Here is a 16,430-nt window from a genome sequence, read left to right as displayed (position 1 = left end):
AATTAGTGTTGAAAACACAGTTTAGGTTTCTTCAATTTGTCTTTAGCAAATTTTTTAAACATGTTTTTCCTTAAGACCAGTTTGTTTTTAATTATTCTGGTTCATGAAATCCACTAATTAAGGCTTTATTAACGATAAAATATTTTAATTTCACTAAATACACTAGTTTTAGACCTAAAAAAATATAGCATTTTTAAGTTTCTTAATAAAAAATCTGCAGTTTGACAACCCTGAAGGGTGGACAAACTTTTGTTTTAAACATTTGTTGTAGAAAAAGGAATACTTTTGCCAACCATGCAAATAATGGTTTCTATTAGGTTTATAAACTGAAAGAAGAGGCTAAGTAAAAGGCTTTTATTTATTAAAAATTCTATTTTAGAATCACTGGCACAGTACGCTAGTGTCAAAATACAAGAACTTTCGAAAAGATTTAGGAAATGTGAAAATTGTTGCCGATCATAAAAAGAAATACGGAAAAGCATGTCATAAAAATACAGAAACAACTACGATAGGCAACCATGAAATAAACTCTATCGTAACTGTAATAAGGTTGGAGGTAATTGACAACTTTACTTTTATCAAGTGGTTATGGACATTTAATGAATTTACCTTCTCTTTAAGCCTACAGATTCTAATAATTATTTCGAGGAGGAAGAGAGTATAAACTTGCACAAAGCCCATATGATCACTATGATGCAAAGTGCTGAAATTGATTGGGTGGCCATTAATAGCAAAATGGATAAAACCACTAGCGACCGGCGAAATTTAATAAAGGATATCAGTATACCAATGGTACTTGAAAAATATCCAGCTCTTAAAAATCTCAATCAAGTAAGATAATATTTTTAAAAATTATATATTTTATTTTATAAATACCTTTAATTAAAAATATTTTTGTTAAAAAGATGTTTCTGGAATTCGAGAGACTTACCAAAATAAATATTCAAGGAAAACTTGAACACTCTTTCGAGAAATACTCCGAAAAAATTTGGACACTAGCAAAGAAAAACGTGACAACGCTTAAGTCTGAAATTTTAGAAGCTCTTAAAATGGAAGAACCAGAAACAGTACAAAGTAAACTTAAAATTATATATTCTTACAATTGTAGTTGATATTTTAAATTCTGATTTTTTTTTCCGTTTTAGGCGCTAAAGAATGGTTCTCTTTGCTGTTAATACCGTCAATTTTTAGTGAAAACCACGAAAGGTTTTTTTTTCAAGAAATCTGACATTTCCCGAATACCGAAATTTCCGGTTATTGTCCATGTGGAATCAAAAATATTAGCAGGTGCACAATATGAAATTTATTTTGACGAAAGCAAAGTGACAGAGGCGTGGAATTTTAAGGACGCAATTTCCGGGTTAATGGCCACGTATTGGATATTTAATATCCAATACAATTCCGTTTTATTTAGTCATGTTTGTTAGGCCTGACTTATACGAAATGTGGGGCGAAAGTTAAAAAAATAACTAAACAGTTACAAAGTTAGGGTCTTAACTGATTATCCTTTACATAAAATTTTGGTAATAGGGAATATGTATTAATGTAAAATTTCAATGTAATTATAAAAGTATTTTATAACCTCACACATTAATTCTGCAAGAAAAATAGTTTTCTAAGCCTACGATTAAATAAATCTTAAGTTTCCTACTAAGGGATTCAATGTATTATATTAAATTACCCGAGGCATACTTTAAATGGTAAAATTATTTATCAAAATGGGTAAGCTAATACATCAAAAAGGGTTAGAGTTTACACCTTTTAAATATTCAAAATGGCTTGTTGATATACCTTTTGTGGTCTAAATATGGTCTTCTAGCATACCCAAAACCGTTTGTTTGGTACCTTAAGCATAATCGCTACGGTTTTTTTTTAATCAATTTAGGGTTTAATTTTATACCAGTATTTTACCGGAAACGGTTTATTAATACACTAATAAGGGAGTGAGTTTATACTATTAGAATACCCAAAGAAGTTCGTTGATACACCATTAATGGTTTGAATTTATACCTTTAACATATGCAAGCCGGTTTACTAATATACTATTTAGGGGGCGAGTTTCTGCTATAAGAATACGAAAAACAGTTTAATAATACACCGTTAATGGCTTGAATTTATACCTTAAACACACCCAAAACGGTTTAAAGAACGGTTTGGATTTACACCGTCCAGCCAACTACGGTGTTAAATTAAACCCTTTACGGTATGAATATACCCTAAAAGGTTTTTTTATACCCTTAATTTTTACTGTGCAACTTATGCGTATTAAACGTTATCGCTAATACAAGACTTATTTCCTGACAAAGCCCTATCTGTAAATCTAGATAGTGCTATTCAAAATTTTCAAGAAGCGTTAATCTGAAACTAGAAAAGTTAAAACTTAAAAAATGATGTCAAAAATTAGGTTGCGAAAATGGTGCCTCAGGCCCTTAAATAAGTTTAAATCAAATAGTTTTACAAAGTAGTTTCAACTGCATTTATTTCCCCGTTTTTGAAACTTTTAATTTTGAATGCCTTTTGTTCCACCATTACGAGGTTGAGTAATTTCTACACACACCCCTGTAGCATTAAGTGTCGGTCAAGAGTCGGGTATGGGTCTAAAAGTCGTTTTCAGGTCGACGACCGTATGCCGACTCAAATTGTTCAATTTTTTTATCCCAAAAATTACAAATTTCCATTTTGAGACTTTATAAAGTCGGCAAGTCGACTTTAATGTACAGTCGATATGCCGACTTGATAAGGACCACACGTATTTTTTTCATATTTTTAAAATAATTGTATTTTATTGTATAATTATAATTATACTTGAAGTTCATTTTTACTAATTATGATTAATTAATTTTTAGAAATTAATTTGCATAAGAAGTTACTTCCCTGTAGCAAATTAGAGTCGGGCCGACGTCGGCAAAAGGTACTAAACGCTAAAGTCGGCCGACCTTTGGATTGAGGGTCGAAATGTCGTAGGGGTAAAATGGTCGGCCGACTGCAAAACGTCGACTCTTTACCGCCAATTAATAGAACTAAGAACCGACTCCGAAACGACTTCGGGCCGACTTTATATTAATGCTTATTTCCGACCCAAAACTGATCTCATTATTAGATTTTCGAATACAAATAAGTTTGAAGAAAAAATAAAAGTGAATAAAAAATTCATCATCATCAAATAGTCAGAAAATAATTAAAATATCCCCTTTTCCTAAATAAATATGGTCGGTTTCATAAAGTTAATGTCGAATCCAATAATTAAATGTAAGGTCTATTTTAAGTTGGATAATGGTCGGCATACCGACCATAAATAGTCCAAAAAAAATTACGGTTTTAGTGTCGAAATAATACTGCTAGAATTAAAATTACGATTCCAGTTGCCATGGTTACGCGGGGCCTAATCTGATAAGACTGTACGAAATTCATCTTTATAACTAGGCGGTAGCGCCATCTATATTTTGTAAAGTTATATGGCTAAAAATAAATAATTATTAGCTAACTCACCGTAACTTGAGTTAAAAAGAATCGTGTTGACAGAATAAAATTATTTTTAAACAACTTCAAAGGTTTGTTTGTTACGAGAAATCATAGATTTCAATTTCGCATCAGATTCGCGAAAAAATTCAATTGCAATAGTTGCCACCAATAAAGACAGATGCCCCCACGGTTGAACGATAAAGTTGATAAAGTCTCCTTTTGGAACGAAATTGGTCCCGCGCCAGACAGATTTAGTTGTACCTCTATTTATTCCCAACTCAATGCTATAAACCGACTTATCGACCGTACCCCGACCCTAAACCAAAGACTATATATAAATAGATTGGCGTGTTCAATGGCTCAACTTGCATACGATAGCAGACGCTGGTCAAAATTTTCCTCGCGCTTCAGAGTGCTACTAGTGGTGCCTCTAACGGCTGGTCAAAGGCTTCTCCCGTGTTTCGAAAGTGTTAACAGGTTTTTTGTATGGAGACGCCTGTCTAGTAAGCGAAGCGTATATAGTCTTTGCTCTAAACCGACTTCATGTGTTACAGGGGTTTGCGATTTACGATATTATTTCAAAATATTAATTCCTGATTTTTATTTATATTGATTAATTATACTCTAAATAGATTAAAAAAATTAAAATGTATTAATAAATAGGCCTATTGATACGATCACAAACGCTTCATAGTTTAAAAAATTCAAAAGCACGCGCCAGTTAATACTTTCGCAGCGCCATCTCCGGACTAGCAGCATTATAGAATTTTATTGGCGAACTCGCTTGAGATGGGAGGTGTAATTGTTGACTTGTGCGCTTAATTTTCTATTCAAAATTAATGGAAAATCATTGGAATCTTGAGAAATACATTAAATCTAAACTAAAAAAGTAAGTTTTTCAATAATATATCAATATAAATAATATCTATATCAATTAATTATAGCTTTGTGAACAATGTTTTGCATGAGCTGTTAGGCCTTGGCAATTACAAGGTCATGTGTTTTATAAATAAAATATAATTAGACTACAACATCAAAAGATAATGATATTTGTTAAAAGTATTTGAATTGTAATTGTTTTTACGTATTAAAATCTAGAAGCTTAATTAAAATGTTTCTTTTCTATATCACTACTTTATTAATTCTATGTACTTCGCCAAAAGATTTTCAGACTTGTATATTGTTTGGATTAGTTCTATTAATATAAATAGCTCATTTTTATTGAAAATTATTATCGATTCAATCTCAGCTAAATTACTGTTAAGGCATCAAATTGGTATTAAGTGGGAGTTCCGAAGTGCGATTTAATTTGACGTCGGCACAACGTCGTTTCCGAGTCGGAAATATGCCTATTTGAAGTCGGCTCATAGTCATTTCTGAGTCGGCCCATAGTCATTTCTGAGTCGGCCCATAGTCCTCTCTGAGTCAGCCCATAGTCATTTCTGAGTCGGCCCATAGTCCTCTCTGAGTCAGCCCATAGTCCTTTCTGAGTCGGCCCATAGTCCTTTCTGAGTCGGCCCATAGTCCTTTCTGAGTCGGCCCATAGTCCTTTCTGAGTCGGCCCATAGTCCTTTCTGAGTCGGCCCATAGTCCTTTCTGAGTCGGTCCATAGTCATTTCTGAGTCGGTCCATAGTCATTTCTGAGTCGGCCCATAGTCTTTTCTGAGTCGGTCCATAGTCATTTCTGAGTCGGCCCATAGTCCTTTCTGAGTCGGTCCATAGTCCTTTCTGAGTAGGACATACATCGGAAGTGAGTCGAATTTTCTTGTCGATCGACGGTCGGCCGACTACTTTTCTACTAGGACATTTCGACCTTTCAGAGTGGGGTGGCCCGACAGTAGGCCGACCTTTCTGTTTTAAGACACTAGCCGACGTCGGCCCGACTCTAAAATGCTACAGGGGCACCGTTAACAGGGAAATAAAAGGTTTCTTTCGATCTCACCAAATTGACCCAAGTGGATCGTTAAACATACATCAAAGTAAAACTGATATTCTACATGTAAAAAGCAAACTATTTCCTTGTTTTAAAATATGATATTTTTAAAAGTTTATTCGCAATATAACAAAGTAAGCCACTTTTACTAGCAAAACATTGGTAATAAAGCTTTTCAAAATCCGTGTTTATAAACAGGAAATCTTTGTCTGTTCATTCTTAGTTGTATTTTGTATAAATAGAGTTCACTAGTTAAAAATATTAATCTGCGAAAATATATCAGCGTATGAGCAAAAATTTCACTTTTTAGACCTCTTAAATTACTCTTCCTACTAACGTAAAAGCAGTTTTAACACTAATTTTTATTAATTGGTCTTATTGGACCAAAAACTGAGTGTCCTTTAGTGACACTAATTATAGAATATAGCTATGCTTCGCTAATTAGTTTTATAACTAGCGGTGTTTCATTTTACTGCGCATAAGAAGGAACAGATATTTTATAAAATTGTAAAGAGAGTTGCCCGGATCACGGAATTAGGATAAACCTGAATATTTTTATTGTGTGGAATGATTTTTGAAACCAGAACGGAAGGCTAAAACTCTTTCTTCAGACGGTAAACTGAAATCGCATTTCTCCTTCATTGACTAGAGAGCCTCTCTTCAGCGTAGAACAATATAATTTATAAAGTTAGTGACTTAGAGTGAAAATAATCTCTGGTTTTCTGGCATTATAACATTTTAAAGTTATAGTAGTAAATTAAATGAAGCATAATTAATTTCAGTAAAAAAAAGAAATGTGGTAAGTTTGAATGGAATTAATAATAATAATATAATAATAATAATCAGCTAGGCTAATACCCAAGGCACCACCTTAGGCCTAAGTCATCGTGCGACTTTTGAAGCCCTTAATTCAGGTGGCCGGGTTACAATGCGTAGGAGGGTGGTGGCAAGCCCTGCATGCCACGAGATCGAGCCAACAGCTCCCTACACTAACTATTACCGTTAACCTAGACAAGTTTTTATGGAAGGGGAAACCGAAGATCTCGGAAGAAAACCCTTAAGTCTAGCATTGTGCGGGAAACTCTCGTCAATTATGGAAAACCTTTAAACGTTATATTAACAGCAATTGAAAGCCAATCACTTATTCGGCTGTTGATAATTCAACGGTAGACAGCCTAACGATAAAGCTTTTACTTTGTATAATACTTTTGTCAGCATGAAACCTTGGCCTAGTGTCTTTCCATGCGCGATGCCATCCACAACCGAGTCTTTGGTTTTTCAAGACGTCTTAGTTCAAGAAGCTTTTGCACAGTTAAAAATTATTTCGTCCAATAAGGCAACTAGAACGGATGGTATCCCTTCGAAAATCTTGAAAGAGGCTGCAATCTGGAAAGCGGAGCTGCTGAATTAACTGATTAGCTTGTGCTTTGATGTTGGTCATTTCCTGTCCCATTAGAAAATTGCTCGAATTTATCCCTTGTACAAGGGCAAAGGAGCAAAAGACGATCCTCAGATGTATCGACAAATCGCCATTTTACAATCTGTTACTAAAGTTCATGAACGTTTATTCTTTTTAAACGGATCACAACATTTGTTAAAATTCATATCTCGTATTTAAAATTGCGTAATAGTGGTCAAAATATTTTGCAAACTCTCAACGGCAATTTCTTCTAAGCGAGCTGTTATCAGACTTTTTTATTCATCTTCCAATTCGTCCATTTTCTTCATTCCCTAAGTCTTACACAATCAAGTTTTATAACACTCTTCGTTCTATAGTTCACCGACCGAGTACTGATTCGGAAAATGTGAATCTAATTCCATCGCTAATCCTGAATTTTTCAAGTTCCAAACACGAATAAACTTTGGCCTTTATACTCCGTCGAAGGTAACCCCCATCTTAGAAAAATTCTAAGAAAACAATTATTGTTAAACAAACGGATAAAGATTGAAAATTTCTATGGTGTTTTTTGAAATCTACAGTACGTATTACACTAAAACCGAATATTTTCCTTAAAACGCATTTGTATATTATAATTTATTCAACGATTCCCTTGGGGGTACCAAAATGAGCTTTACGTCCTTTCGAAAAAGTGACTTCTGTTCATATTGCTCTAGTTTTGCCACCGCTTAACATTTTTCGCTAAACCTTAGTATTTGAGAATCAATTTGTACTTATTTTACGTGGTAAAAATTTCATTTGGATCGGCCGACCCATGGTTGCATGAGTTGTCGATTTGACGTGGAATGACCCTATAAGGTGAAGTGGGGTAAGTGTGATTGTGGGGTAAGTGTGATTGTGGGGTAAGTGTGATCTAGGCCCAAAATCACCCCAAGAGATCATAATTAACTTATTTTTTAAAATAGGAGTAGCTAGTTTGAACTGTTATCTTTCTACAAACCACATTTGTTGAGAAGTAGAAAAAATGTTCTGTACTTTTCAGTCATTATAAAAAAGGACAAATTTGAACTTGGTCTCACTTGCCCCAACAGCTCTCTCATAGCCATTGTATTGAACAACTAAGCCTGAGTCACACTTGCCCCCAGTCGTCGGGAAGTGTGACCGCTTGCCCCCTTTATTATTTTGTTTTACAACTTTTTATCAAATTAAACAAAAAGGCTTTCAAATTTATTATTAGAGCAGTAGAAGTTTTTTTTACCAAATTTTATCTTTCTACTTTGATTCTATTTAGAGATACGAAATAGTGGAAAAACTTTACAAAATGTGGGTCACAATTACCCCACTTCAGCTTCGCTTTAAAAAGGTTTAACCCACAGTATTTATCAAATAAAATGCAAACAAAAATTGAAAGCAATTTTAATCCAAAATTTACAAATCGATATCGGGATTTACAGTCATTTGTGTCACATTAGTATAATTTTTCATTTCACGTACAGCTTCAAACCCAGGTTTGGAGATACGGACCCCGCTCTATAGGGGTAAGTGGGTGCAGACGTAATGTTGGGAGAAAGGGTGGCAGTAATAGAGGCATTTTAAGTGGTACGGGGAAAATGCGCATCTCTAGGGGAGAGGGAAATGAGCGAAGCTCTAAGGTTGAGATAGATAGATCAGCTCTACACTCTTAAAAATATTGGGTTGTTTTAGTTTTCACCCAAAAAGGGGTATTGTCATAACGCTATTTTGGGTTAAATTTATAAGTTACCCAAATATGGGTTGAACATTAGCCCAAAATATGGTTAATATATGACTAAATTTTGGGTTATAATTTAACAATTAATTGGGGTTTTTTAACCATTGTTGGGTCAGTATTTAACCAAACAAAATAATAGGTGGTTTTTGTTTTCAACCAAAATGGGTTATTTTAATAACGATATTTTGGGTGAAATTTATAAGTTTCCCAAAATATGGTTAATATATGACTCAATTTTGGGTTATAACACACTGGAAATAATATCATAGGGCCTTGGCAATTTGCATAAATTTGAACAAGGGACCTCATTACGTTCTTCTGTTGAAATATCAACACAACATATTGGAAAATTTTTAATTTTAAATAGTAAATTAAATTAAAAATATTCTATACCTTTAGAATCAAAAATTAAGAATCATTTCAAGCATTCATGGAAACGACGCGAGAATGGCGCAAAATTTTTAATTTCCAGTCTTCCAAAGACTACAAGTTTAATGAACACATTTTCGATGCTCATATCGTCTTTGGCACGTGGGAACTTTAAATTTGATAGTATGACCCAATTTTGGGTTGCTATTATATTATCTTAAAATTAACCTAATTTTGTTTAACCCAAATTTTGCGTTTCAAGATTTTCAACTACATTTGGGTTATTTTGACTCTAAAAGTAGTTAAAAATGAAATAACCAAAATCATTTAACCCAACGTTTTTAAGAGTGTAGGGCAGGAGAAATGAACGCAGCGCTAGGGGTGCTTTTAACTGGCGCAGCTCTAGAAGTGGCCTAAGGTGGTGCCTTGGGTATTAGCCTAGCTGATTATTGATTATTAAATAGGAATTGCTAGAGGATTGGTATATATGGTTGCAGTTCAAGAAGAGGCAGACATAGGCGTTTCTCTAGAGAGAAGAAATTGGCGCAGCTCTATTCGTGAAAGAAATGGGCGTATATCTAGCAATACGATAAATGGGGGAAGCTATAAGTGTAAGGGAAATGGTCGTAGCTCACGAGGTGGGATATATTGTGCGACGCCGTTGGAATAAAATTAATAGGGATGATAAATATAAGCGATTCTCTCTATAATGATGTCATCTCTAGGTATAACATGAATGAGCGTATAGCTTTAAGGATTTGAAAAAAGGATGCATCTTCAGGGGTGGTAGAAATGGGCGTAGCTCTAGGGGCGGTATAATTGGGCACAGCTCGAGGATTGACTGAAATGGTAACAGCTGAGTTTAAGTTTATATTGACGCATCTCTAGGGGTAGGGGAAACGGGCGCAGCTCAAGGGTTGAAAGTAATGGCCGCAGCTTAATGGATTCGAAAAATAAACCCAGCTTTAGGGGTAAAGTTCGAAAGCAAATGTTAAAAAAATATGTTTTGTGCCCGCGGATTGTGAAAATTGAATATTCAAAGGATTTCGGTAGTAAATAGGTCCGTGATAAATAATTTCTATATTTGCATTTTTTAAATATGCGCTCAGGGGTGCCAAAATAGTGACTTCAACCCCTTTCACATAAAAGTGGTGTCTTCTGAACCACTTATATTAAACTTATCTAGACCCTAACATTTTAACTTTAACCGCATCAGTAATAACATCGTTCACCGAAACTTTCTATTAAGGGGGAGACAAATTCGGATTTACCCCATTTTTCTCAAAAGTCTACGTATTTATAGACGCAATTTTCGCAGATGGATTTCAGATCATTTTGAAGCTCGATTATTAAGATATATATAAAAAGTGAGGGTTGACCCTCGGGGCAAATTTTATAAAAACGACTTTAATTCCTTAAAAACCATATGTAATTAACACTCATCCCTGTTCAGACGCTCAACTTCTAGTTATTCAATTAACTTATGTTAATAGTTCCGGTCGATGTAAATATTCGCGAAGGGATAAAAAAAACCCTTTTTTTTCGTTTCTTCATTTATTGTGTATAATCTTTAACGTTTTACTGTGTTTTTTTTAACCATTGATTCATTTTCGGGCGATATGCTTTTAACGTTGAAATATGTTTTTTAGTCTACTCAAAGCTAACTTTATTTATGAAAAATAAAATATTGATCAGAGTTCATCCAGATCTGCTTTCGGTTACTTGTCTTTGCTGTTGCTGCTGCCTAGTTTAAGTCGCGCTAGTTCCAGGGGTTTGGGATGGCTGAATTCTACGACTAGACACGAACATTTTGGTCCGTCGAGCCGGATCTCTAAGCCGGTTGTTTTACGTGGATTCTAGTCGCTGGGTTCACACCTTCGGATCATTCGTCTTCTCGGATCGGAAGCAAATTTCGTTCGCAATGCCGGTCACTGCTTTGGACAAAGCCATCGCCGAAAGATCTAAGGGCGAATTGGGTCTGAACAATATGGGCAGAAGAGTTCAGAGTCATTCAAAGATATCGCTAAACCTGCAACAAGTGGAGTTCTTCAACAGCGAAGCAGATAAGTCTTGGCAAATGATTGATGACGCGCATCTCAAGATCATTCCGCTAGATTCCGACAAGGCTTTGGATCATAATACCGAATGGGACAGACTGTTCACTGTCTACACGGATGTCAGATGCGGATTGGAAGCCATCAAGGCAACGTTCGCTCCAACTCCTACTTCGCAGTTTTCGGTTCCGACGTCTCATTCGGAAATCAAGTTGCCGAAGATCAACCTCCCTACTTTTTCAGGGGAGGTGCACGAATGGATGTCGTTCCGGGATATGTTCCAAACAGCTATCCATTATAACAAGGACTTGTCGAATGCGCAGAAGCTTACGTACCTGAAGTCAAGTCTAACGGGAAATGCCGCCAAGTTAATCAAATCGCTCCCTATTTCGGACATCAACTACGGCATAGCGTGGGACACTGTTACGAAGAGGTACGAAAATAAAAGAGAACTTTATTCTTCCATAATGAAGCGTTTCATTGCACTCCCGGCAATTTCGAGCGGGAATTCAACGGCGCTGCGATCCATCGTGGACATGACAATGGAGTGTACGAGAGCTTTGGACACGCTCAGTATAGCGAATAAGTGGGATGCCATTCTGGTTTATCATCTGACGCAGAAGTTGGATCCTACTTCTAAGGAACAGTGGGAGCTAAGCCTAAAAGATACCGAGATACCCACGTCAAAGACGCTTCTGGAATTTATCGAACAGAGAGCACGATCGTTAGCCGCTTCGTCGTCAGGTCTAAGTCAACAACCTAGAGAGCATCTAAAGAAATCGGTCAATCTGCACGCCAGAACGGGAATAATGCCTGCAGACGGAAGTTGTTCATTTTGTTCCGGAGCGCATTGCAATTTCAAATGCCCAAAATTTTACGGTTTGAAAATCGCAGACCGGCAGTTCTCGGCACAGGAAGCGAAGGTCTGTTTCAACTGTCTTCGTTCCGGTCATCGAGTAAAAGATTGTCCACTTGAAAGGGGTTGTAAGACTTGTGGACAACGACATCACTCCCTTCTCCATTCGGATAGCCTAAATCAGAGATCCGGTAGTCGACAGTCCAGGGGAGGTCAATCGACTGGTGACCTTCAGCCTGGAAACCAGCAAACGATCCAAAGTCAACAGTCTGGTAACCACCAGATAAGTCAACTTCAAAATCAAAATTTCCATGTTCAAGAAGTCGTTCATTCTAAATACGACGCCATGCTAGCCACCGCCGTGATAAGGGTGAAGACGGTTTCCGGTGGATGTCTTCAATTCCGCGCGCTCCTAGACGGCGGATCGACAGTGTCATGCATCTCCGAAGCGTGCATCGGACAACTGGGTCTAGGACGGGAGATGGTCGATACGGAGGTCGTTGGCCTAGGCTCAGCTCAACTCGGCAAAACGAGAGGCCTCACTCAAATACATTTCAAGTCGCATATCGATGCTAAGACGATAGAGAAATTTCATGTAAGCGCCTACGTTCTCCAGAAGATAACGTGTCAACTTCCGGTCAGAAGATATGACGCAACTAACTGGAATCATCTAAAGAATCTTCAGCTAGCGGATCCAGCATTTAATGTACCGGCCGACGTGGATATCCTTCTGGGTGCGGACATATTTTATAAACTTCTACTCGACGGCAACCGAAGATCAAATTCCGAGTCTCCGGATGCTATCAATTCTAAACTGGGATGGCTCGTCGCAGGTCCAATTGGAGTAGAGCAGCCCAAAATTCAAGTCCATCACGCCATCTCGTTGGACGAAAACCTAAATCGGTTTTGGGCGGTGGAGCAGGTTCCGAAAAAACCAATTCTTACCCATGCCGAGAAAGAATGCGAGGAAGATTTCCAGACAAACCACTACAGAGACGAATCTGGACGATTCGTGGTTCGAATGCCTATGAAGAAGCCCAAAGTCTCTCTCGGATTGTCTCGAGAAACGGCTCGGAGGAGATTGCTACAAATCGAGAGAAAACTCGAATCGAGTCCAGCTTTGAAGGTTTTATATCAAGGCTTCATGGAGCTGTACGAAGGGCTGGGGCACATGGTTAGGGTGGAACCCGTTCCTTCGTCGATCGAACGAGTATTCATTCCCCACCATTACGTGCTGAAGGACTGTAACCAGACTAACAAATTTCGAGTTGTATTTGATGCATCGTCGAAGACAAGTTCTGGTAATTCGCTGAACGACGCTCAGCTAGTTGGTCTGGTCGTTCAAGACACGCTGTACACTATCATCATGCGATTCAGACTTCATCAAGTCGCATTCAGCGCTGATATCAAGAAGATGTATCGGCAGATACTTATCGCACCCGACCAGTGCGACCTCCAATGTATTCTTTGGCGAACGTCTCCGAAATTACCTATTCAAGAATAAAAGCTCAGAACGGTTACCTACGGTACGGCATCAGCACCGTTTCTCGCCACTCGAGTCCTCCAACAATTGGGTGACATTGGGTCAAAGGAATACCCGTTGGGGGGCGAGATTCTCAGGAGAGATTTCTACATGGATGACGTTATGAGCGGAAGAGGATCGATTGAAGATACAAGAATAGCTATATCGCAACTTCGTGAGCTGACAGACAGCGCTGGGCTCCCTCTCAGCAAATTCGCTTCGAACTACCAGGGATGTCTGGTGGATGTTGCAGTGGAGCTGCGGGAGACTAAGGAAGTCCTCGCCATGGAAGAAGAACCTCTCGTAAAAACTCTTGGTCTTTACTGGGATACCCGAAGAGATCAATTCCTTTTCAAGGTGCAAGTTCCGGAGTCGGGGGAAGACGTCACGAAGAGAACGCTACTTTCGGAGATTTCGAAAATCTTCGACCCGATGGGGTGGCTCGCTCCTGTCGTGATACGATCTAAAATTATGATGCAAGACGTTTGGAGGGAGAGAGTTGGTTGGGACGAAAAACCGACACCATCGATTCAGCAACAATGGCAAGAGTTTCGAGATTCGATCTTGAAAATTCAGGAAATTCGTATCGACCGTTGGGTTTACACCTCACCGGATATATCTGAGTTGGAATTCCATGGATTCTCGGATGCTTCGGAAAAAGCTTACGCTGGAGTGGTTTATCTGAGAATGGTAGACAAATTCGGAAAGATCAATGTTTCACTCCTTGCATCGAAGACAAGGGTGGCTCCAGCAAACCAAGCTATGTCCATTCCAAGACTGGAGCTATGTGGCGCATTGCTACTCGCTGACCTCTTAGAATCAGTACAAGAATCGCTGGGACTTGATGTCACTCGGGTCAAAGTATGGACAGATTCCACAATTGTCCTATGCTGGATATCGTCGTGTCCAAAACGATGGAAAACTTTCGTTGGCAATCGAGTTTCGAGAATTCAAGAAACTATCCCAGCGTCGCAGTGGGGTCACGTAGCTGGCACCGATAACCCAGCCGACGCAGCGTCGAGAGGAATTTCCGTTTCAGAACTCGTAAAGCATCAGCTCTGGTGGAAGGGACCGTTATGGTTAGCAGAGAGCACGCCCGCTCCAAAAACGTCGAAATGGGTAATGGACACCTCAAAGGTCAATCAAGTTTATGAGGAGGAGAAGATCATCATCGTTGCCACGAAGGCCCACGTTGTTGGTAACTCAACATTCACGAGATTTTCGTCACTTTTACGGTTACGTCGTATCACCGCGTGGAGTCGAAGATTCGCTTATAACAGTCTACTCCGATACCGACTGAGAACCGATCCGCAATCAACGGCTTCACGAATGGAAGGTCCATTAACGACTGAAGAATTGAAATCGGCGTTATTTGCTCTAATCAAGGTTATGCAAGCTGTAGAGTTTGCGGAAGAAATCGAGTCATTGAAGGAAGGAAATCCGTTGCCAAGGAAGAGCAAATTACTCTGTTTACGCCCTGAGTTGGATTCGGAAGGCATCCTTCGAGTGGGAGGTCGTTTAAAACATGGCGATTTCACCGACAACGTAAAACGCCCAATTCTGCTACCACGTCACCACAAATTTACGGAAATGGTGATTCAAGAAGCACACGTCCAGCATTTGCATGCTGGAGCGCAGTTGGTTCATGGTATTCTATCTCTAAACTACTGGATTCTCCGAGGGAGGGATGCAATTCGACATCAAATTCGGAGATGCATAGTTTGCACAAGGTATCGAGCAGAAACGGCGAAACAGATGATGGGGGACTTACCTAAGTCTAGACTGCAATATTGTCGAGCCTTTACAACAACCGGCGTCGATTACGCCGGGCCTTTCAATCTACGACCAATTACGCCTAGAAGTAAAACGACTTTCAAAGCTTATATATCGCTTTTTGTCTGCTTCGTCACTCGGGCGATACATTTGGAGCTCGTTTCATCCTTGTCTACAGAAGCGTTTATCGCAGCTTTACGAAGATTCACCTCAAGGAGAGGAAAGCCCAGCGACATTCATAGCGACTGTGGCACGAACTTCGTCGGCGCAGCGAAAGAATTGACGGAATTCATGAAATTAATCCAGTCCGATTCCCATAACGAAGCGGTCGCGGATCACCTTTCGTCACAAGGAATAGCGTGGCATTTCAACCCTGCCGGCGCCCCTCACTTTGGCGGATTATGGGAGGCTGGAATAAAATCCGTGAAATACCACATGCATAGAGTCATTGGGCCAACTCGTCTTACATTTGAAGAGTTTTCAACAGTTATCACTCAAATCGAGGGAAGCCTCAATTCTCGACCTTTAACTCCGATGTCGTCTGACCCGACGGATCTGCAAGTATTGACGCCAGGACACTTCCTCATCGGAGAGTCTCTGCAAGAGGTTCCCGACCCAGATCTTTCGCAACTTCCGATGACGAGACTCAATCGTTGGCAACTCCTTCAAAAGCTGAAACAGGACATCCACAAGCGCTGGCTCCGGGAGTATATAACGAGACTCCAGCAACGTCCGAAATGGATGACTCCTCAACGAAATATCTCAGTCGGGGACATGGTACTCGTAAAATCGGACGCCTCTTTCGCTGCCAGCTGGCCTCTTGCTCGAGTCGTCCAGATACATCCAGGTCGAGACGGACAGACGAGGGTGGTCACTTTACGCACCAGCAGAGGGGAGCTTAAAAGACCGATCGTGAAGCTCTGTTTACTTCCGTTTGACCAGGAAGACGCTGTACCCGATTCTTGACGCTACCGCATCAAGGCCGGGAGTATGTTCAGACGCTCAACTTCTAGTTATTCAATTAACTTATGTTAATAGTTCCGGTCGATGTAAATATTCGCGAAGGGATAAAAAAAACCCTTTTTTTTCGTTTCTTCATTTATTGTGTATAATCTTTAACGTTTTACTGTGTTTTTTTTAACCATTGATTCATTTTCGGGCGATATGCTTTTAACGTTGAAATATGTTTTTTAGTCTACTCAAAGCTAACTTTATTTATGAAAAATAAAATATTGATCAGAGTTCATCCAGATCTGCTTTCGGTTACTTGTCTTTGCTGTTGCTGCTGCCTAGTTTAAGTCGCGCTAGTTCC

The 16,430-nt window shown here is 38.8% G+C and overlaps 3 protein-coding genes across 3 annotated transcripts; all 3 read left to right on the top strand.

Moving 5' to 3' along the window:
• Positions 1 to 294: 294 nt before the first annotated feature.
• Positions 295 to 1,228, top strand: LOC149931604 (sterile alpha motif domain-containing protein 3-like). The gene is made up of 5 exons (XM_090158011.1): positions 295 to 306; positions 380 to 556; positions 622 to 831; positions 906 to 1,074; positions 1,146 to 1,228. The coding sequence occupies exons 1-5, from the start codon at positions 295 to 297 to the stop codon at positions 1,226 to 1,228; spliced, it is 651 nt and encodes a 216-aa protein (XP_090014137.1).
• A 9,606-nt stretch (positions 1,229 to 10,834) lies between these two features.
• LOC149931603 (uncharacterized) lies at positions 10,835 to 13,327 on the top strand. The gene has a single exon (XM_090158009.1). It carries the CDS (start codon positions 10,835 to 10,837, stop codon positions 13,325 to 13,327), a length of 2,493 nt encoding a protein of 830 aa, XP_090014135.1.
• A 129-nt stretch (positions 13,328 to 13,456) lies between these two features.
• LOC149931602 (uncharacterized) lies at positions 13,457 to 16,084 on the top strand. Its single transcript, XM_090158008.1, has one exon. It carries the CDS (start codon positions 13,457 to 13,459, stop codon positions 16,082 to 16,084), a length of 2,628 nt encoding a protein of 875 aa, XP_090014134.1.
• Positions 16,085 to 16,430: the final 346 nt, after the last annotated feature.

Source organism: Leiobunum rupestre, chromosome 9 (genome assembly GCF_980474605.1).
Source record: "Leiobunum rupestre chromosome 9, qqLeiRupe1.1.hap1, whole genome shotgun sequence".
NCBI lineage: Eukaryota > Metazoa > Arthropoda > Arachnida > Opiliones > Sclerosomatidae > Leiobunum > Leiobunum rupestre.
Note: the sequence above shows the minus strand (reverse complement) of the source record. Positions and strands in the feature narration are given on the sequence as shown.